A 16,693-nucleotide genomic window follows, 5' to 3' on the forward strand; every position below is an offset into this window, starting at 1 on the left:
TACTTTTTGCGAATATAACAGCCTCTAGATGCCTCTTATAGCCTTTGATGAGTGTCTGGATTCTGGATGGAGGTGTTTTTGACCATTCTTCCATACAAAATCTCTCCAGTTCAGTTAAATTTGATGGCTGCTGAGCATGGACAGCCTGCTTCAAATCATCCCATAGATTTTCGATGATATTCAAGTCAGGGGACTGTGACGGCCATTCCAGAACATTGTACTTCTCCCTCTGCATGAATGCCTTTGTAGATTTCGAATTATGTTTTGGGTCATTGTCTTGTTGGAATATCCAACCCCTGCGTAACTTCAACTTTGTGACTGATGCTTGAACATTATCCAGAAGAATTTGTTGATATTCGTTGAATTCATCTGACCCTCGACTTTAACAAGAGCCGCAGTCCCTGAACTAGCCACACAGCCCCACAGCATGATGGAACCTCTACCAAATTTGACAGTAGATAGCAGGTGTTTTTCTTGGAATGCGGTGTTCTTATTCCGCCATGCAAAGCGCTTTTTGTTATGATCAAATAACTCAATTTTTGTCTCATCAGTCCAAAGCACTTTGTTCCAAAATGAATCTGGCTTGTCTAAATGAGCATTTGCATAAAAAAATTGACTCTGTTTGTGGTGTGAATGCAGAAAGGGTTTCTTTGCCATACAGATGTTCTTTGTGCAAATTGCGCTGAATTGTAGAATGATGTACAGATACACAATCTGCAGCAAGATGTTCTTACAGGTCTTTGGAGGTGATCTGTGGGTTGTCTGTAACCATTCTCACAATCCTGCGCAACATTTTTCTTGGCCTGCCAGACCCGAGTTTAACAGCAACTGTGCCTGTGGCCTTCCATTTTCAGATTGCATTCCTTACAGTTGAAACTGACAGTTTAAACCTCTGAGATAGCTTTTTGTAGTCTTCTCCTAAACCATGATACTGAACAATCTTTGTTTTCAGATCTTTTGAGAGTTGCTTTGAGGATCCTATGCTGTCACTCTTCAGAGAAGAGTCAAAGGGAAGCACAACTTGCAAATGAGCACCTTAAACACAGGAAGTCCGCAGTGGTGTGTCTTATCACCATTATTGTTTTCTCTATACACAAGTGACCTGAGACAGAATAATGACCACTGCTCCATTATCAAGTATGCAGATGACACCATGCTCATAGGACGCATATCTGGGGAGGATGAAAGCCACTATCTAAATCAAGTGGACTGTATGGTAAACTGGTGCAATAAAAACTCTCTCACTCTGAATGTAAAAAAGGCCAAAGAAATTATATTTGATTTTAAGAGACAGAAATCTGTATGTTCACCTATTGTAGTTCTGGGAGAGGAGGTAGAAATGGTGACTGAATATAAATACTTACGAACTTACCTAGATAACAATCTTAACTGGAATACAAATACAAAAAAATTATTTTCTAAATGCAACCAGCGCTTATTTCTCCTCCATAAACTCAAACTATTTAAAGTAGACAAGGACCTCATGTTGTCCTTCTATCGCAGTATGATCCAGTCTGTGATCACTTTCAGTTTAATAGTCTGACAAACCAAAACTCAAAAAAAGCTCCAGCAGATTACAAAGTATGCAGCTAAAGTTATTGGGGCTGATGTAGATGATATGGCTAGTGTGTGTCAGAGGGCAATCTTAAAGAAACTGGAAATCATCTCAACTGATGACAGTCATCCATTACATGTAGAACTAAAGTTTAGTAAATCAGGAAGGATAGTCGCTTTGAAAACCCACACAAATTGCTCCAGAAACTCCTTTCTTCCTAGTGCCATACGACTTTTCAATAAGAAATATCGGAGATAATGATTAAGGTTGTTGATATATATCTGTAACTTTTTTTTTTTTTTGGTGTAAATATGTATTATCTAACTGCCTTACCTTAACCTTTCTTGTTTTCTATTTGTCTGTTTTATTTCATTCTGTCTGTTATTAGATGCAACTGAGAAGGCAAATTTCATGTTTTTTTGTGTAAACATGACTAAACAAAGAAACCTTAAATACCTTTTCTCATGATTGGACACACCTGTCTATGAAGTTCAAGGCTTAACGAGCTAATCCAACCAATTTGGTGTTGCAAGTAATCAGTATTGAGCAGTTACATGCAATCAAATTGGCAAAATTACAAGGGGACCCAAATTTTTGTACAGCCAGTTTTTCACATTTGATTTAATTTCATACAACTAAATACTGCTTCACTAAAAATCTTTGTTTGGAAAACACCCCAGTACTCAGATGTTCCTAGGAAATGAAAGACTGTTATCCACTGTTATCTTTTTTTGTTGAAAGTAGAGTAAATTATTATGCAGGCTGAGAGGGGTTCCCAAACTTTTTCATATGACTGATGGTGCTTTTGGTTTATGGGTTTCCAACAAGTAATCAAAAAGCCTGTTTTTTTAATAGTTTTGTAAAGCCAGTTTTTCCATTGCATGTGGGCAGGGATCTGGGCTTTATCCTGGTAGCATCAGAGACTTGCAGGAATCCCTCATGAATTTAGGGTTTTCTCATCCACATACATTCACACAGTCAGGTATTTTTTTTAGATTGGGGGAAAAAACTGGAAGCCTGCATGTTTGTTTTTCCTTTTGTGAGTAATTTTACATTAAAGCACTTAAGGTAGAAGGACTGTCACCTACTCCTAAATGTAATTTCCATTTGTTTTGCATCAGCACAGCAACTCTGACATGTTAATAAAATGCTATTTATTTTTTTGACGTGGTAAAATCATCTGTCTTTGAGCCTGTTTTTGAGTTTTATAAATCAACCCAACGAGTCATAAGTTCAACATTGGAACCACATGTATACACACCTGCACTTACAGAAGGCCAGTTAACCTAACAAACAATTTTGGAAAGTTGAGTGCACTTGAGAAAGTCTAAAGACAAGAATCTAGACATATTCTGGGACTGCAGGGTGGATTCAATAATTTTTACCTGATTTTAGTTTAAACAAGTAGAAGGTAAGAAGTGAGATGATAGAAGTTTGTAGAATTCTGAAGGGAATTTGTACAGTTGAAGCTGGCAGTTACTTTAAAGGGTCTACTTCAGCAGTAACACGGGAGCTCAGATGTTAGGATAAATTCTGAAAAGATGTTTTGGACACTTAACATCACATAGAACCAAAGATACGTGGAAAAAATTACCAATTTGGATAATGGTGCTTGACTTGATGATATTGTGTAGAGTTAGGTGAATATGAATTGAAATGCTATGTTGTGCTTAGTGGCACGGTGGCACAGTGGGTAGCACTGCTGCCTCGCAGTTAGGAGACCCAGGTTCGCTTCCCGGGTCCTCCCTGCGTGGAGTTTGCATGTTCTCCCTGTGTCTGCGTGGGTTTCCGGTTTCCTCCCACAGTCCAAAGACATGCAGGTTAGGTGCATTGGTGATCCTAAATTGTCCCTGGTGTGTGTGTTTGTGTGTGTGTGCGTGCGCCCGCCCTGCGGTGGGCTGGCACCCTACCTGGGGTTTGTTTCCTGCCTTGCGCCCTGTGTTGGCTGGGATTTGCTCCAGCGGACTCCCGTGACCCTGTAGTTAGGATATAGCAGCGGGTTGGATAATGGATGGATGGATGGATGGATGTTGTGTTGATGGATGTGGATAATTCTGTTGTAATGGTTTTAGGTAGGGAGAACTTAAATGTTGTATGGTTATATTATTTCATTTTTCAAAAGCAGTCCGTTACAGCATGGTCAGAATGGTCCGTCCAAGGCATTTTGTTGAGGAGTAATTAAAAGATACAATGAACAGCTTTTCTCCTGCGTGATTACTGATTTATCCTGTTAGAGGATGTTTCTTTCTTTAATAGGTGTGGAACTTGACCGGGACACAGACAGGCAGACATGTTAATTTCACCACCACACGTTTATTTACACTATTATTTGCAATTATTGTGCCACAAACCCCAATGTTCCCCAAAGTCCAGGCCAACCACTCTGCCTTTTCGGACCGCCTCCTTCTCTCTTTCTTGAACCTTGTCCTGCTTCCACCCGACTCCAGCCTCGAATGAAGGGAGGTGGCCACTTTTATTCCTTCCCGGATGTGCTCCAGGTGTGCACCGGCCATCCTGCAGACACGCCCCAGTGTGGCGGAAGTGCCGACTGTCCTCCCTGAAGCACTCCGGGTGTTCCCTCTCTTCTTCCCCCAGTACTTCCTGGTGTGGCGGAAGTACTGGGGTCCAGGGTCCTTCAGGCAGGGGGACGCCCCCTGGCGGTGACCACGGGCCCCTACAGGGTTGGGCTTCCAAGCTCTGTACCCGTGGCCCCCAACATAACCAGGGCGGACACCCCCTCGCGGTCTGGAGGAGGAATGAACCCTCCTCCTGTCTTCATGGGCATCCAGGCCGGGTATGAACCCCGGCCGGGTGCCACATAAGATATTAAATTCCTACCACAGGATATATATATTTGTCTACCTGTTTCCTCCAGCATCTTCACGGTCCTTTGCTGTTGTTCTGGTATTGATGTGCACTTTTCATGCCAAAGTACATTCTTTTCTAGGAGACAGAATGTGTCCCTTCTTCAGCAGATAAAGGCTGTGTGGTCCCATGGTGTTTATACTTGCATATTATTGTTTGTACAGATGAATGTGGAACCTTCAGGCATTTGGAAAGGTATTGAACCACATTTGTGGAGGTCTGCAATTTTTTTTCTGAGATCTTGCTGATTTTTTTTTTTTTTTTTGATTTTTCCATTATGTCAAGTGAAGAGGAAGTGAGTTTGATGGTAGGCCTTAACATACATCCACATGTTGACTCCAGTTAGGCTAATTGGCTTTCAGAAGCTAACTGTCTAATTGTCTAAAGGTTTGACATATTTTTCTAGAATTTTCCAAGCTGTTTCAAAATGACAGTTAAAAAAGTGTTTGTATACTTGTGACCCACTGGAATTGTGAAATAATCTGTCTGTGAATATTGTTGGATGAAATGAATTTTACCTTGCATAACGATATGCCAGATTTATAGTTTTTTAGTATAAAGTCTGCTGAAGGGTTATAAAGTGAGTTTTAATTCAAGTGTACATTAACATCTGGCTTCAACTGTATAGGAGCTCAATCTTAATCCAGGAGAGCTGGTGCAACTGATTTCTAAAGTCTTTGTTTCGTCAGTTGAAACTCTGCACATTTGATTTTGTTGTATTAAGGAACATAACACAAGTATATAAAACATTAGAGACTTTCACTGCATTAAAAGTTGCCTTTATTAAAGTAAATACATGGTTGCATATAGCAAATTCATATGCTTCTGTCAGGACAAGGATGGTTGCCTTAGGGCTGATCCTAAGAACAATACAATACATTTCATTGTGGAGTTCCTGAGTAAAGACCTCATTGCACACAGAATAAAATATTACATTTGATGATTTACATGTCTTACCAAAGGCAGTAACATTTTTTACAGTATATAAGCTAGACATTTCGGATTTCTTTTGAAAATTTGCTGCAGCAGGGAAGGATTCTTAAATTGAGTTTTGGTAGAAAATTCAGTCTTTAAAAAAACTTCTTATAGAAGAATAAGAATACAGATGTACTTTACTGCAACTCTCATGAAACAATCTTGTACCCTGAGAACTAGAATCTGTTTGCTCATTCAGCATGGATAGTGAATTCCTCCCAAATACATTGAAGTAGAAAAGTTCATTGCAAATGTTGCCAAGTCGTACATTCTTCCATTCCACATCGCCTTACTTGTCTTCAGGTTCTTTCACATTGCCAGTACAGTTTATGTCCACCCAGATTAGATAACTTTAGCATGTAGCTAGACAATTGCATTATTTATTACAAGAGAAGTGAATGTTTATCAAGCAGTGTCAGTTCTTAAGTTCCTGCTGTCAACTGACAATAAGACTCAGCACCAATTTTGATAAATTAGAATTACTAACACAGAGTAGCTCTAGATAAAAATATGTGACATCTTCTGGAAGTTCCAGCTGTAGTAGTCATGGGAGCAGAACATCACCAAAACTCAGCATTGCTGACATTTTCAAAAATGGACGATTAAAACTTACCCTGTTTGATCATTCTGCAAACGAAAAAGCAAGAGTCCTGGAATAGTCACTCTAATTAAATGATACAATATAGAGACTGACCTTGAATTAAGATACTGGCTCACCTTAAAACCTGCAGCAATTAGATTAAATTAGATAAACATTATTAATCCCAAATATATAATTATCTACTCTCTATATATACAATCCTAAGCCTAAAAGTGCAACGATTTGATGTCACGTTTTTATGTCACGTTTTTTGTCACACTTTAAATCAAGCTTATTTTAAAACCTACACATATATGTTTGGTATCATTATTTTCAGAATTTATCAAACTTTAATGTGATGTTGTTAGATTTTCAGATTCTTATTCCGTTTTTAAATTATAAACTAAAAAAATATCAAGAACCCGTGTACTGCATGACAAGACTTTGTGCCAAGAGATTTAACCACGCCCAGGGCCGTAAATAAAAGACAAACAGTAGGACAGCTGCTGTACAGGCTTTTAAATGTTAAAAGCGCTACGCGAGATGCAGATCACGAGGCATGGCGGCAGCAGCAGCAGCAAACCAGCAGCTGATCGAGCAAAGAGGAGGTAAAAAAAAAAACTATTTGTTTCCCATTGTATCACCATTTAAGAGGGGGTTTCAGAGGAGTGACCATGTCTTCTTGGGGTGCGTTCTGCCCACCTCTTCACAATGTGAGTGGCAGAGACGCAAAGTGGCTGGCACGTAGCGCAGGCAGGGGGAATTGGCAAGTGAAGCGAGCATGGGGGATTCCCCTAGTATGATGTATATATTTCAAATATTTATGGTTTTGAGAATGGTAGCATCAATAGTGTGCTGGGATTAAATAAGTCTTGACTATTACACACCTATTTAACAAATGGGGAAAAAAACTAACACATCTTGGATCAATGCATTGTCGTAATGGTCACTTTTACTAGCCTTAAGTAAATGTTGTTGATGTTGTTTAGACATTATCAAACATATATTAAAAACAATTTTGACATCATCCCAGACATACCTGTCAATGAGATTTTCCTTTTATATCATAAGGGTTCGGTCTAGTTTTAGAATATTTGGACATCCACCAAGCAGTGTTATTTTGTTTTAAGATGGTCCAGTTTTATTATCTTCTCCATTTCGTAGTAGGTGACTTTACAACTAAGCTTGTTCCAGTTTAGTGGACATTCCAACTAAATTTGTTCCTGTTTAAAGAGATGTCAAAGATGTATTAAGATTACTGTTGCAAAGAAAACAATAAAAATCCACAAAGGTCGCAGACAAGAGAAAGGAGATTTTTTTTTGTGGAATCTAAAATAGAATTCTTTTGAAGATCTCCTCAGCTTTTTAGATAATTCCTTCATACAATAATCCATCCATTATCCATCCCGCTATATCCTAACTACAGAGTCATGTTGTTTGTTCTAAAGTTCTCATTTTCTTAGCCTCCTTGACATTAACCTTGGGCATGACTCTGAATTCTGTACAATTGTGGTTAACCCTGAGTCAAGACAATTTTTAAGCCTGAATAATGCTTGGGACAGTATTCTGCTGCCATCTAGTGGATGAAATAGCAAGTATGCTGCAAAATAATCATGAATATTTCTATGTGCTTTGCCAAACCCTCTATGGTAACTCAAAAATATTCATGAGTTGGGGCAGAGCCTCCAACTGAAAACACTGTGGCAAATGAAAAGCTGTAAAGGTAGTGTTTAAAACAAACTGAAACTGAACCATTGCTCGAATTGAGTGATAGTGCTGACAATGGGAATTGGCCATTAGATGCTATCACATAAAGTGAACCTGATGCATGATACAGCACTGTGCGACAAAAGTGCCGTTATATGCCTGGAGAATTTGGTTGAGTGATGCTTCAGCATTTTGCAACAGTAGCTGCACAACAAAAAAACAAAATAATAGCAGTTGATTGTGAGGACAATCAAGACACTTGTCCCCTAAGCACTGTTCACAATGCAACAATTGTCAGTGTTGATGTCAGGGGAAATATGGAACTTAGTAAGCCTTGAGCTGTGGTAGCCTGCAGTAACACAATTGGTGTGCCGATTGTGCAGTTCAGGCACTGACATTCTACCCTTTCATGTGCAAGCAACAAAAAAAAAAATATAAAGTTCACAATGAAACACTTCTACAGTTCCGATTGTGACATTGGCTGTGCATTGGTGACTCTCTCAAAATGCATCAGTCATATCTTTACTGCTGTATTTATGTTGATATTTTGATACTTGTGTCTGTGTCACGTAATAGCATTTTTCTTGTTGAAGAAAATTGAACGTTTTTAGCTTGTTTTTCTTGGGTAAACATAATGCTAAGGAAGTTAACAGATTTTGTGGCAATAGTGAGAAATAAGTAATAGACATTTCTCCAACACTTTCCAGCTTTACTAAATCAGAGAATTATGCATCAACAGACAAATGTTAAAAATAAACCCATATTGCTTATTATGTGACTTGTAGTAGTCTTTTTATATCATTCATTTCATGATAAACAGAAATTAATTATACAGTTTTTCTAGGCTTCTTTTTTCATATTTTAATAATAGTATAGCTTTATGTTGATAGGCAAATGTATTGAATAATGAATTAGTGATGGTAAATTAAACCTTATTTCTTAAAGGAACATTAGTTTTTGATGAAAATAATGTGTTTTAATATTACTGTTGCAAAAATTAGAACTAATGTGCATTCACATTTGTTTATAATCTAGGAAAATTTTTTGAGACTGCAGTTTCTGAGGTATCTGCTTGACCCAAGGTAAGGTGACTTTTTTTTTATTACTATTTTTGAAGAAAATATTTCTTCATTCATATACCTATTAATGCATGCATTTTTAAAAATCTGCACATTTTCTGATTAGAAAAAATAGTGATAATAATAAGGACTTAAATTTTTCATTTGCAAGTAGAAAGCAGTTAAGGTGATGTCGATAAGACCTGAGATTATAAGAGCCTTAGGATTTTTGAGTATTTCTATAGAAACCATATTTGTGGGATAAACAAACTGTGTGTTTTGTTTACACTTACCCATTTTATTTCAAGGGATACAAACAGTGTTTCTGCATTACCTCACTCTAGATAAATTCAGACTATGCTTTCAGGTAATGAGGTTAACATCAGAGAAATACTTTATAACTCTGCAGTAGTAATTACATTGAACTAAACTGAGTGGTCTAATTTCAGTTTTATTAAGGAATTAGCATCAGCACTGAAGAAGATAAAACTGAAAAAGACCCTTGTAAAGACTACTATAAGGCCTACTGGAGCTAGAGTAAATTAAGTTTGTTTAAATTTGCCAATCTGCTTAGTATAATTTTGATACAAAGTAATTCCTATAAATACATTTTGAATGACAAAATGATTGTACCTGTGATACAAAGGTGAGCTGCATATTATGCTACCATTTGTCCTCATAGATAGATACAGTGACTCTATTTTAAGAATATCTTCTAGAAAGGCATTAATATTAGAGAGTGGGAAATTTAAATTTTCAGGGAGTAACTTTGTGGATAAATATTCAAAAAGCATGTATTAATCTCAGATTTTTATTAGTGGAAACAACTGATTTATTTTTGATTTAACACTAGAATTACCAGAGCCAACAAAAAAACCTGTAGATCCGGCCCACCTTAAATCCCTTTGCACCTCTCCATCAGCATCTTTTGTCTTCTAAATGTGTCGATAAGCCCAAGCAGCCTGCTATACACTGCCTCAAATCAGGCAAGAAGTTCTCCCAGTTCCTGCTTTGATTGATTATCTGGGAATGAGCTACCCAGAATTGTAATTGTCTACAACAAACTATGTAAACACATCGTTAAAACAGAAAAGTTTATCACGTTTTAGTAATAAAGGACAAAATGTAGACATGAACTGTATAATGTGTGAAGGCTGATGGCCAAAGATCAAATAAACACTTTCACAAAAGGTGCAAGTACAATAGAACAGCTTCCGTGGTGTTGTGGTTAGAACTGCCGATTTATAATCCAGAGGTCGTGAGTCTGAAACCAGCTCTCCTGCAAATTTACCGTTTTGAGTAGTGAGCCGCTCATATTGTTAATATTATACAATAAAAACATACATTTGATTTGTGTCTATAACAGCCAGTGTAAATGTATAGGACTTGTAAAAGTTAGCATTTTTTTCACTTTTATTCTCTCAGTCACAATCACGATACAACACCCAGCCCCAGATCTGACGCAGTTACTTTTTATCTGAAACTGGGAATAACTGTAGATGTGAGTGGTGTTTTGAGACAGTGGAACTGGAAATTCTCTGATCCGGAGGGATAAAAGTTGACACACAAACGCTGATGAATCTGCCCTCTTTGTATCTCACCATCAGTTGAATTTTTTTTATTCGGTTTTATTGAGTGTTTCTGCTCATGCTGAATTAGTATGCACCTTATGGTCCATGATGTCAAAGCCGCACTGACAAAAAAGAGACGTCAGTATATATGGTATTTGGAATTATTCATTTTATGACATGTATAGAACATTTTGGAAAACATTGTGGCACTGATGCAACATTATTCATATTATTCATATTCATTCACATAACATCTTGCGGTTGTAATCAGTGACCGCATGTTTTGTTTTTTTTTTCCCCGATCTTGCCAGTCCCCACATGTTGCTGTATGGTGGTGTTTCTTTTGTACTCCAGGACATGCAGAGGAAAGAATAGTACAGAGAGGTCACTGATTACAACCGCAAGATGTTATGCAAATGAATATGAAAAATATGAATAATGTTGCATCAGTGCCACGATGTTTTCCGAAATGTACTATTCAGGTCATAAAACGAATAATTCCAAATATCATATATACCTATGTCTCTGTGTGTTTTTTTTTTTTTTTTGTCAGTGCGGCTTTGACATCATGGACCATAAGGTGCATACTAATTCAGCGTGAGCAGGAACACTCGATAAAACTGAAAAAAAAAAAAATCAAGTGATGGTGAGATACCAATAAGGCAGATTCACCAGCATTTGTGTGTCAGCTTTTATCCATCCAGATCAGAGAATGTCCAGTTCCATTGTCTCAAAACACCACTCACATCTACAGTTATTCCCAGTTTCAAATAAAAACTAACAGCGTCAGATCCCTGGGCAGTAGTATGTATCGTGATCGTGACTGAGAGAATAAAAGTGAAAAAAAAAGCTTTTACAAGTCCTATAAATGTACACCGGCTGTTACAGACACAAATCAAATGTATGTGTTTACTGTATAATATTAACAAAAAGATAAGCTCACTACTGAAAACGGAAAATACAGGAGGCAGTCAAGATTGAACTGGGGGACTCAGCAATTCTTACCGCTACCCTACGGAAGCTGTTGTATCATCCTTGAACCTTCTGTGAAAGTGCTTATTTGATCTTTGGACTTCAGGCTTCACACATTATATAGTTTATGCCTACATGTTGTCATTTATTACTAAAATATGAAAAACGTGTCTGTTTTAACAATGTGTTTACACAGATTATTGTAGAAACTGAACACACATGAAATGCATGTGTTCCAAATAATGATCTATTATTTCTACTCTAAAACTACAGCACTTCACTCCCAGATAATCAAGGCATGAGCTGGGAGAACTTTGTGCACGTTCTGTGGCAGTGGGGGGATGGAATAGTAGGCTGCTTGTCTTGATCAGCACATTTACAGGACAAAAGATGCTGATGGAGAGGTGTGAAGGGATTTAAGGTGGGCCGGATTTACTTGTTTTTCGTAGGCTTTGGTGATTCCAGTGTTAAGGAATATTTATATGTTAAATTAAAAGAAATGTTTTTAATTTAGACCATTTTGCAGAGATGTTTTCACTTTGACATTAAATATTCTTTTTTGTTGACCAGTGTCATAAATGCCAGATTAAATCCACTGTGATTCAATGCTGTATAACAATAAAGCTCTGTTATATTATATACTGTGGGGCAAAAAAGTATTAAGTCAGCCACCAATTGTGCAAGTTCTCCCACTTAAAAAGATGAGAGAGGCCTGTAATTTTCATCATAGGTATACCTCAACTATGAGAGACAAAATGAGAAAAAAAAAATCCAGAAAATCATATTGTCTGATTTTTGAAGAATTTATTTGCAAATTATGGTGGGAAAAAAGTATTTGGTCAATAACAAAAGTTCATCTCAATACTTTGTTATATACCCTTTGTTGGCAATGGCAGAGGTCAAACGTTTTCTGTAAGTCTCCACAAGGTTTTCACACACTGTTGCTGGTATTTTGGCCCATTCCTCCATGCAGATCTCCTCTAGTGCAGTGATGTTTTGGGGCTGTCGCTGGGCAACACGGACTTTCAACTCCCTCCAAAGATCTTCTATGGGGTTGAGATCTAGAGACTGGCTAGGCCACTCCAGGACCTTGAAATGCTCCAGGCAGTGTGTTTGGGATCATTGTCATGCTGAAAGACCCAGCCACGTTTCATCTTCAATGCCCTTGCTGATGGAAGGAGGTTTTCACTCAAAATGTGACGGTACATGGCCCCATTCATTCTTTCCTTTACACGGATCAGTCGTCCTGGTCCCTTTGCAGAAAAACATCCCCAAAGCATGATGTTTCCACCCCCATGCTTTACAGTAGGTATGGTGTTCTTTGGATGCAACTCAGCATTCTTTCTCCTCCAAACACGACGAGTAGAGTTTTTTACCAAACAGTTCTATTTTGGTTTCATTCCTCTTCTGGATCATCCAAATGCTCTCTAGCAAACTTCAGACGGGCCTGCACATGTACTGGCTTAAGCAGGGGGGACACGTCTGGCACTGCAGGATTTGAGTCCCTGGTGGCGTAGTGTGTTACTGATGGTAGCCTTTGTTACTTTGGTCCCAGCTCTCTGCAGGTCATTCACTAGGTCCCCCGTGTGGTTCTGGGATTTTTGCTCACCGTTCTTGTGATCATTTTGAACCCACGGGGGTGAGATCTTGCGTGGAGCCCCAGATTGAGAGAGATTATCAGTGGTCTTGTATGTCTTCCATTTTCTAATAATTGCTCCCACAGTTGATTTCTTCACACCAAGCTGCTTATCTATTGCAGAATCAGTCTTCCCAGCCTGGTGCAGGTCTACAATTTTGTTTCTGGTGTCCTTTGACAGCTCTTTGGTCTTGGCCATAGTGGAGTTTGGAGTGTGACTGTTGGAGGTTGTGGACAGGTGTCTTTTATATTGATAACGAGTTCAAACAGGTGCCATTAATGCAGGTAACGAGTGGAGGATAGAGGAGTCTCTTACAGAAGAAGTTACAGGTCTGTGAGAGCCAGAAATCTTGCTTGTTTTTAGGTGACCAAATACTTATTTTCCACCATAATTTGCAAATAAATTCTTTAAAAATCAGACAATGTGATTTTTCTGGATTTTGTTTCTCATTTTGTGCTCTCATAGTTGAGATATACCTATGATGAAAATTACAGGCCTCTCTCATCTTTTTAAGTGGGAGAATCTGCACAATTGCTGGCTGACTAAATACTTTTTTGCCCCACTGTAATAATATCTTAAACTTGCACATTGGATTTCAATTGTAGCTTTTTTGTAGAAGCAGGAAGGTTAATTCTTGCCTAGTTTGAATTAATAATAATACTTTTTGAGAATCAGCCACAAGAGGGTGAACATGCTCTAAGGAGAAAAGGTATGCATTATTCTTTGGCAATCTGCTGCTGTTCAGAACATGTCATGCTGCTAACAAAAACTAGTAAAATCACAAATAGCACCTTTGATGGCTAACCATACATAGACAGAATCTTCCACTGAATCAATATTTATATTGTAATTTCTTTCAAGTAAGCGGTGAGTTTCTGACAGAAACATACATTTTGGAGTGAAGAGGTGTTTAGAATGCCAAAGAGGTAGTAAAGTATCGGTGGTGCAGAGTAGAGACAATGTATTTGTGATCATTAAGCGTATTAGAGACAATATCAGTATTTGTGACAGCAGAACAAATGAAACTATAGTCTAGATTATGAATGATGCTGATTAAAAGGAATTAGGACAGTGTCAGCCTGCATCTACATAGGAAAAAAGGTTAAAGGTGATTTTCACGCTGAAAAGAAAAAAAAATGAGACAACGTTTCGGCTCTATAGCCTTCAACAGTTGTGTAACTCAAAAGGAAAAAACAGGTAACATATATAGGAGGGGAAGGAGGGAACAAAGTCAGAGCATGTGAAAGTGGCTACGAAAAAGCTGCCATCAGAGATGATGAAGAGAGAGATTTAAAAATTAGTCTGTCAATAAGCCCATGAGAAATATGTGGTCCCAATGTGAGAATTAACCTTGCTTTGTTTGGTTTTCTTTGAAAAGAGGCTTTGCCGTTGGTGTCACAATCTCACCTAACCCATTAACAGCTGTGTTTGGTGTACTTCCAGATGGGCTTAAAGTGGAGAAGGACAAACAAACTGTAATTGCCTTTACTACACTATTGGAATGTATACTTATCTTGTTCAAATGGAAGAATCCTAACTCTCCTGTTTTAAGTCAGTGGCTAACTGATGTTTTATACTATTTGAAATTGGAAAAAATAAAATTCTCACTTAGAGGATCTGTGCAGAACTTTTTCAAAACCTGGCAGGATCTAATTAATAACATTTTAAATTAAGCTCTTAAAGCACTGAGGAAGCAGATTCTTTCCCCATTTCTTCTCCATTTATCTTTATCCGCTTATTAATTCATCAATTTACTTATTTTTACTAGCTTTAAGTTTTACTCTGTTGGCCATGCTCTCTTTCTCAGGGGTGGGGGTTGATTTGTTTTCAATCCTATTTTTGTAAAAATTCATCTATTTGTATGGAATGTTGTGTGATTACAATAAATCAATAAAATTTAAAAAAAGAAAAAAGAAAAGAGGCTTTAAATCCCCGAGAAAGAACACAAGCAGAGAGATTGTCATGTCTGTTGTCAAGGGATGTGAAGTGTTCTATAATAGACTTTGTAATGTCTTCATTTTTAATGGCTCGAATGTGTTCTCTGAAACAATCTGCAAACTATCTCCCTGTTTATCCTATGTAGATGGCTGAACAGTTTTAGCAGGAAATGTAGTACATAAGATTTTTAGATTGACAAGAGGCGATGATATTGTTGGTGATGTATTTGCAAATGACACAGCTGATCCTATTTCAGCTCAAAGTGCTTGGTGCAGGATATGGATCGCCTCTGTGAGATGAGGCTTGGACTAGAAGTTTGAGTATGTTAGGTGGTTGATAGAATGAGATCAAAGCAGAGTCTGCAAAATGGGAAAGTTTTGTTTAATGACCTGTGGGAGAGAGAGTGTGTTGGGGTAGAATAGGAGGACAGTTTATTCTGGTCCATATGATAGACAGAAAAACCTAGAATGCATAAATCAGTATTTCAGGTATCAAAAATATTTCAGAGAATCTGGAAATGCAGCCGAGCCAGATGTTGTTCCCTGAAGGCCACTGTTATCTAGAGAAAAGTGGGCAGAAAAGGTCAGTGGCTGCTTTCCTGGGGTCAAATTTATAAAACAAGTACGCACAAAAAGCGACTTAAAATCTGTGTATGCAGCTTTTCATACAAAATTTGGGATTTATAAATGAAAACTTAACAAGAAAGCTTGCATATAATTATGGCAACTCTGACCCATCCGTATGCAACATTTTGAAGAAATTGGTCAGGTAGGGAAATGCAGCCAAATCAGCTAAATGATGACTCACGAGTATAATAAATCATATCATCAAGCTGTTATTATAGTGTGTGTTGACATGACAAACCTATTAAACCACAACAGTTATGAATATGATGTATAGACTCCATTTCAGTTCCCTTTTAAAAGGGGCAATGCTGTGTTTATTTTCTGTATGGTTTGGTTGTACATGGCAACAAAAAAAAAAAGGAAATTTGCAATAGTGTCTTGTTAAGCATAGCCATTGAAGGTCTACAGCAAAATGATTGCACTTGTTCGAGGTTGATTAGTATAGTTAATATATGAACCCCAGGTGGGGTTCAAGGTATATTTCATGTGTGCATTTTTACAAGGCGACTGAGATTTATAAAATTGCATAGAAATGTGCGTATGCCAGATTTTTAAAAAATCAGAATTTTTTGGTATACACATTTTACCTTTTTTTTTGTATGCATATTTTAACGCTTGAATTCATAATAATGTTTATAAATGAGACCCCTGTTCATTTCCTGGATGTCTCCATTTTGTCCCAGTTTCCTAGCTTTTAAATGCTGCATCTGCATTTGAAGAGGAAAAATGTAAAGTATTTCTCTGAACATTCTATTTGACCTGTGTCAACTCAGAAAGACAGAAACTTTTTCTGGAATAGTAATTACTGATCCTTACTGCACAGCAACAGTTGAACATGAGAAAACTATATTTTGACTGAATGCCTACCAGCCTTTGAGAGTTCTGAATTGTGTTTGTAAAGAAAAATTTGCTGCTAAGTCCACGTCTTTGAAACAGTGTCTAATATTATATGGACTATGGTTATTTTTGATGCAGTTTTAACTTTTGATTTTGAATTTTTTATGGAGCATGCTTATGTTTTCTTGAGTCTGGCTATTTGTCTTTTCAAAAAAATAAGTCCCGGACTTATAAGGCATGTTTTTTTTTGTCTGTATGCCTTGCAGTAAGACTGCTCAATTTACACTACCAGCTAATGGACAATATTGCAATGATTGCTGAGACTTTCTGGAAAGGCTTTGTATTGGTACTCATGAATCTGCAGAACCAGAC

At 37.6% G+C, this 16,693-nt stretch overlaps 1 protein-coding gene across 1 annotated transcript in view; it reads left to right on the plus strand.

The window, feature by feature from the left end:
• vps8 (VPS8 subunit of CORVET complex) overlaps positions 1–16,693 on the plus strand; it is an 893,492-nt gene that overhangs the window by 492,784 nt on the left and 384,015 nt on the right. The window contains exon 34 of the mRNA XM_051931263.1: positions 8,718–8,764. Coding sequence (XP_051787223.1) covers positions 8,718–8,764 — 47 coding nt within the window. The remainder of the gene's footprint in view (positions 1–8,717; positions 8,765–16,693) is intronic.

Source organism: Erpetoichthys calabaricus, chromosome 8 (assembly GCF_900747795.2).
Source record: "Erpetoichthys calabaricus chromosome 8, fErpCal1.3, whole genome shotgun sequence".
NCBI classification, from domain to species: domain Eukaryota; kingdom Metazoa; phylum Chordata; class Cladistia; order Polypteriformes; family Polypteridae; genus Erpetoichthys; species Erpetoichthys calabaricus.